The 6679-nt window shown below is 47.4% G+C and overlaps 1 protein-coding gene across 1 annotated transcript; it reads left to right on the forward strand.

Annotated features, from left to right (window-relative positions):
• The first annotated feature begins 366 nt into the window (after window positions 1–366).
• On the forward strand, window positions 367–2810 carry Cited2 (Cbp/p300-interacting transactivator, with Glu/Asp-rich carboxy-terminal domain, 2). Its single transcript, NM_053698.3, has 2 exons — window positions 367–592; window positions 1068–2810. Exon 2 carries the CDS (start codon window positions 1076–1078, stop codon window positions 1883–1885), a length of 810 nt encoding a protein of 269 aa, NP_446150.1. The 5' UTR covers window positions 367–592; window positions 1068–1075; the 3' UTR covers window positions 1886–2810.
• The last annotated feature ends 3869 nt before the right edge of the window (window positions 2811–6679 follow it).

Raw genomic sequence — 6679 nt, forward strand, 5'->3', positions numbered from 1 at the left:
TGAGCGAGCTGGGGGTGGGGAGATCTGGCCAGAAGGAGGCGGGGAGTGCTCCTTGCTCCTCTCCATTAGGTGCTTCCTTGCACAGGGTGGCCGGGAGGATTAGCTCGTTGTCCCGGAGGTGGCAGGCACAACCGCACATTTGGGGGCCAGAAAGACACCACAGTCCGGGGAACTGCTGGGCGGCGCCGAGGCGCGCAGCCGCTGCGCACGTGCAGCGCGGACTCGCGGACGCGGCGGAGGACCCGGTCCAGGGCGCTTGATGTTCCTGAATCCGTATGTTCGTGCTTGCCGCCGGGGAGGCTCTCGCTCCGCCCTTCCTGAGATCCTTATATTAACTGTGGCCAAAGCCCGGAGAAACACAGCTCATTGTTGGCAGCTGCCTGGCGGTCCTGAGGAGCGGCTAGGGCAGCGGAGGGAAAGAAAAGGGAACGGCTCGGAATTTGCTCCAGCGGCTGCTGCAAGACCTCGGCGCCAACCTCGCACCAGCGAGCGCCCCACAGCCCTTCGGCTGCCCCTCTATGTGCTGCTGAGCCGGTCCTGGACCCGACGAGCCCGCCTTCGGTGTTCCGAGCCGAAATCGCAAAGACGGAAGGTGAGCGCGGCGGGCGAAGCTTAGCCAGGGCTGCTGCCAGCCTAGTCCTCCGAGGGCAGGGCTGGCCCCGGGGACGAGCGTGAGGCGGAGCTGGGGAATAACAACAGGATGTGCAACCACAGGGTGAGGAGGGTTGATTGAATGCCTGAAGTTCGCGGCCCGGCTCCGGGGCACTTCCTTTATTAGGCCACTTCAGGGAACCCAGGGGGGTGTGGGCTCCGGTCCCCCCTCCTCTTTCCCCGGATCGCAGGGGAAGGGGCTGGTCGCTCAGCGCCAGGCTGTGCGGATCCGGCAGGCAGCAGGTCCGCCGAGGTAGCGAGCTCGGGTGCACGGGCTGCTGGTGGGTTCTCTCTTGGGGGGTGTAGGGGTCTGCAGCTTGACGTGCGCGCGGGTTCGGGAGGCTACAGAAGTGGGGTGCGCTCTGGTGGGCGACACGTGTGGCGCGGGTTTCAGCGTCTGCTCGTTTCGCTTTCAGGACTGGAAATGGCAGACCATATGATGGCCATGAACCACGGTCGCTTCCCCGACGGCACCAACGGGCTGCACCACCACCCTGCCCACCGCATGGGCATGGGGCAGTTCCCGAGCCCGCATCACCACCAGCAGCAGCAGCCCCAGCACGCCTTCAACGCCCTCATGGGCGAGCACATACACTACGGCGCGGGCAACATGAATGCCACGAGCGGCATCAGGCACGCCATGGGGCCGGGGACTGTGAACGGGGGGCACCCCCCGAGCGCTCTGGCCCCGGCCGCCAGGTTTAACAACTCCCAGTTCATGGGTCCCCCTGTGGCCAGCCAGGGAGGCTCCCTGCCGGCCAGCATGCAGCTGCAGAAGCTCAACAACCAGTATTTCAACCATCACCCCTACCCCCACAACCACTACATGCCGGATTTGCACCCCGCTGCAGGCCACCAGATGAACGGGACAAACCAGCACTTCCGAGATTGCAACCCCAAGCACAGTGGAGGCAGCAGCACCCCTGGCGGCGCGGGTGGCAGCGGCACCCCCGGCGGCTCCGGCGGCACCTCGGGCGGCGCGGGTGGCAGCAGCGCGGGCGGCAGTGGCGGTGGCAGCACCATGCCCGCCTCGGTGGCTCACGTCCCCGCGGCAATGCTGCCGCCCAATGTCATAGACACTGATTTCATCGACGAGGAAGTGCTTATGTCCTTAGTGATAGAGATGGGTTTGGACCGCATCAAGGAGCTGCCAGAACTCTGGCTGGGCCAAAATGAGTTTGATTTTATGACGGACTTCGTGTGCAAACAGCAGCCCAGCAGAGTCAGCTGTTGACTCGGTTAACCTCGCGGCTGAAAGAAATCACCCTCCCTGCCCCCACCCCCAACTTCTTCGGTGTGAATTAAAAAAAATCAAAAACAAACAAAAAAAAAACAAAAAAACAAAAACATTCCCTTAGACGCAGTATCTCACTTTTCAGATCCTGAAAGGTTTGAGAACCTGGAAACAAAGTAAACTATAAACTTGTACAAATTGGTTTAAAAAAAAAAAAGATTGCTGCCACTTTTTCCTGTTCTTGTTTCGTTTTTGTAGACTTGACATCCACCTCCCTTATGTAGTTGAAAGTATCTAGCTAACTTGGTCTTTTTTGTTGTTTGTTTTTACTCCTTGTTTCCTCACTTTCTCCCGTGCTCAACTGTTAGATATTAAGCTTGGCAAACTGCTTAATCTTGTGGATTTTGTAGATGGTTTCAAATGACTGCGCACTGCATTCAGATTTATGAGTGAAAGGAAAAATTGCATTTCTTGGCTGCATGAACTTTGAAGGGCAGATATTACTGCACAAACTGCCGTCTCGCTTCATTTTTTTTTTAAACTATGCATTCGAGTACAGACTTAAGTTTTCAAATATGCTAAACTGGAAGATTAAAACAGATGTGGGCCAAACCGTTCTGGATCAGGAAAAGTCATACCGTTCACTTTCAAGTTGGCTGTCTCCCCCTCCCCCATATGTACAGACAATAAATAGGGTGTGGAATGTCGTCAGTGGCAAACATTTCACAGATTTTTATTTTGTTTCTGTCTTCAACATTTTTGACACTGTGCTAATAGTTATATTCAGTACATGAAAAGATACTACTGTGTTGAAAGCTTTTTAGGAAATTTTGACAGTATTTTTGTACAAAACATTTTTTTGAAAAAATACTTGTTAATTTATTCTATTTTAATTTGCCAATGTCAATAAAAAGTTAAGAAATAACTTGTTTTCTAAAAGTCAGTCATTTGTGGGTGGGTGTGGGGGGGTGTTTGGGGGGGGGGATGTCTGTTCCGTTCTATTTGTTATTAAGAGTAAGCTTTCCAAAGGATAAGTTTCAGGACACTAAAACAGGTCACGGTGAGCTTAAAGGGAGAGCAGGATTTAAGATAAGTGGCGTAATGCTACATGGTTACCTTTGGAGCCTGCCCCTTGCTGTGGTTTAATCAAAGGCTGAGAAGTTGTCAAAGTGTTTTTGTTATTTCTTAGCTGCATCCAATTCCAGTGAATTCCTTGGCCAGGAAGGCTAGCAATATTAAATCTTTCTCACTGGGGGTGGAGGGTGGTGGTGGTGGGGAGTGTGTTTCTGATTCAACTACTTAAAAGGAGATGGACTAGAATATTATACTGAGTGATAGATGGGGTGGCATTAAATATAAATTACCTTTATTTCAAGTGACGAATAATTTTATTTCTGAGCAGAGTTGCTAAGGATAGACACATCTTCCAGCTTAATCTCAAATAGCTTCTGACTGGTTTGCAGTTCTGGGTGGAAGAGGGGGTGGAACCCTACCTTGAGGCTTCCAATAATATTTAAATTTCACTCAGAGGTTGATTCAAAGGTCAAATTACAGCCTTCATAACATGTTCCCACCCAAGCATGCCCCGTTTTCCAGAATTCTGAGCTGCCACTGTCCCATGCATTAGGTGCCAGGGACCTCAGTATAAAATGATTTTAACAACCTGGGTGAGCAGAGGCTTTAAGCAGACCAAAGCCATATTCAGTGGGTGTCAAGGATACCCTTACATAACCAAGCGGAAGAGAAAGATTGTTAAAGTGTCAGATCACCCCAGGTGAGAGAAGAGTTAGATTGTTTCCTGTCCTGTTTTCTGGCTTTTAAGAGCAGCAGATCCTCAGCCAAGAAGAAACAGATTCGGATTGACCCTATGGAGAGAAAGTAAGGAAATGCAGACTGAGAAAGTCTTACATGCAAACCTTGCTTCTAAAGAACGGTCCCTTTTTGTGCTTTGGATCTCACCCTGACGCCTGTGCTTCACAGAACTAGCAGGTAGGTTTGCCCAAGGGCTGCACTGGAATCTGGCACATTGGCTGATTGAGAAGGACTCGAGAGTGGCTCGACTGTTAAGTTCCATTTCCAAGCAGGACAGGTAAAATTAAGATGCATATTGCACCGGGCTTTTTATAACTCCATAATTGACACCCTCCTATTAATAATTGTGCTCTGTGAAATCAAAGCTCCTTCACCCCAATTTTCAAACAATCCCATTTCTCCAACAGTTAAAGCAGAAGTTCTCTTCAGCTACGACATGTCAATATTGCGTCTGCAATCCGGGCAGTAAATCTTTCTAGCTAAGCATTTATTTTTCCACAGTAAGTTTTTCTTTCCCTTTTTTTTTTTTCTTTTCCTTTCCTTCCCCCTCCCCCAGGCTCAAGTGAAAAGAAAAAAAAGTTTGCATACAGCAAATTTCTGGTTCTTTTTCCCGTGTGTGTGTGTGTGTGTGTGTGTGTGTGTGTGTGTGTGTGTGTTTCATGAAGAAGAGAGCAAAGAATTGTCTGTCATACCACCACGATTCACCATTTATTCTGTCAGTGAATAAGCCACAACACCTGCTCTCTTATTAAATTCCTCCTGCTGCTCCAATGCCGGACACGTATGTAGAGGTGCAGAGCTCAAGGAACTATTATTAGAACTTGGACCTATCCCTGTTAGAACAGAGGACTCAATCAGAGAGCTGGTTAAAAGCACAATTCGTCCTCAGTACAAATACGAGTGCCCCCTCCCCCACCATCTCTATTTCATTAAAACTCTCTTGATCAACAATTGAGCAGATCCTACGTGATATCTGCAGGTCGCTTTAGGCAGAGAAAAATAAGCCCTTGTTTAAACAACCTGATTAATGAAACCTGTACAGTGACCTAGATCACCCGGCTCCTGGCAGACATTTGCAAAAACCTTCTGTGGTCTTGCTTCCTACTAAGTTGCTTAGGGCATATGGGGAAATTTGACCTCTGTACCTTGGCTGTTTGTCAAAAAGTTCTAATGTGGTACAAGAGAGCCTCTGTTCTTTAGGTTTTGCTCACAAGTAAGACACTGCTTGCTTGATTTTTCAAGACGAGATCAGTGGTACGCGCAGCCCCTCTGACACACAACAGGAAAACACGTCTGCACGGGTATAATGTTGTGACTCTGGTGAGTGCTTGATAAAATCCCGGTGGAAGCATCTTTGTGGCTGATAAAGACGTTAGAGCTCTGGATTGGTCTTTGAAGAACAGTTGCCTAATCACCACTGTTTATGGGGTGCTAGGCTAGAGCCCTCGTTCCAGGAGGCTGACATCTATTGTGAAGTTTACGGTCTCTGTGACTTTTACTACTGTAAACGCCTGGGATGGCTATAAATTGATGTCAACATTAAAGGCCAGATCCTTTAGAGCAAAATATTAATCCACTAATCTATTATGGGTGGCTGGCTTTCAAATACAAACTTTGCAGCGCTGGTCCATTAGGTGTTTCCGCCCCCTTGTGGAATTTATTCAGAAGGTTAAAGGAAAGCTCCTCTTTTTTTTTTTTTTTTTTTTTTTTTTTTTTTTTTTGCTGTTGCTGAAGACTTTGCTTGTTTTCCCTTGAGCAAATACCCTATGTTTGTTCAACCGTTTTGTTTTTAATCAACGGGATTGGAGATTAAGCACTCTCTTTAAGAATAAGAGTATCTTGCCTATCAAAGACTCAACCTGTGATTAAAGGTACATAATTTGAGATTGGTTTTTTTCTGTTTGGAAATATACACCGGTTGGGGGATTTTCCTTTTGAAAGATAAGGAACGGAGGTTTGGACCAATGCTTTAGCACGTCAGACGTGGGGGTAGCAAACACGTGAAACCCCACGACAGGACTGCTGGTTTGTATGTGAGGGTCAAGAAGACTGCACCCAGATGGGATGAGGTTGAAGACATGGTGGGAAATCTTCAGGAATGCAGAATGCAATTACCCATGTTGGAATGTGACCGAGCCACTGGCTCTAATCTGCTGAAAAGGACCACGGGAACTCTAATGAGAATAAATGTTGCTGTCTAATTGAGTCAGGAAAAATTTACTTCAACATAAACCTGGCAGATAACATTGTCTCCAAAAAAATAAATTTAGAACTTGAAGAATGTAGGCTCTAAGCCACTGGCCTCTTTTTTTTTCTCTGTTATGTTTTGTTTTTGCTAACATAAAGGGACTATTTCCTGTAGCTTCAGAGATGGTATTTACCCGTTCAGTATTATACCACTATCTGCAAAATCTAAGCTCCCAGACAGGCTGAGGCAAACCTTAGCAAGAGAACACCAAACAGCACATCAAAGGCCTTAGCCAGTGAAACCCCATTAGCATGTGCTGTGTTTGTCTCCTCCCCATCCCCCCACAAATAGAAGGAACAATGGCAGTGTCTGAATTTTAATTGCAATGGACTGGCTTAAATTACTTGACCTATTTTTATGCAGCGAGGAGAGAAATGATTCTTTAAAAAGCAAATACAAAACACTGATAGCCACTTATTGGAAAAGGAAATATGAGGGCATTTTCTGTCAATTAGTGAGCGGCTGACAAGTAATGCAGTTTGCTTAACCGTACATGAGACCCACCTCTATTTTTGAGAGAGAAAAAAAAAAAAATTAAGATACTAGGAAGAAAGAAACATCTCTTCACAGGATGGGGATGCTAAGTATTGCTCTATAGTGAGCTTTAAATAGTTTAGGTGCCATGGGTTTGAATTTATGTTATGTTTAGCTGTCTATAGGCTTGAAATAAGCTAAGAAAACTAGGGGGCTGCAGTATTGAGGAACCGCATAGACCTAGAGAAGGAGATCAGATC

The sequence above is a fragment of the Rattus norvegicus genome, chromosome 1 (genome assembly GCF_036323735.1).
Source record: "Rattus norvegicus strain BN/NHsdMcwi chromosome 1, GRCr8, whole genome shotgun sequence".
Taxonomy (NCBI): Eukaryota; Metazoa; Chordata; class Mammalia; order Rodentia; family Muridae; genus Rattus; species Rattus norvegicus.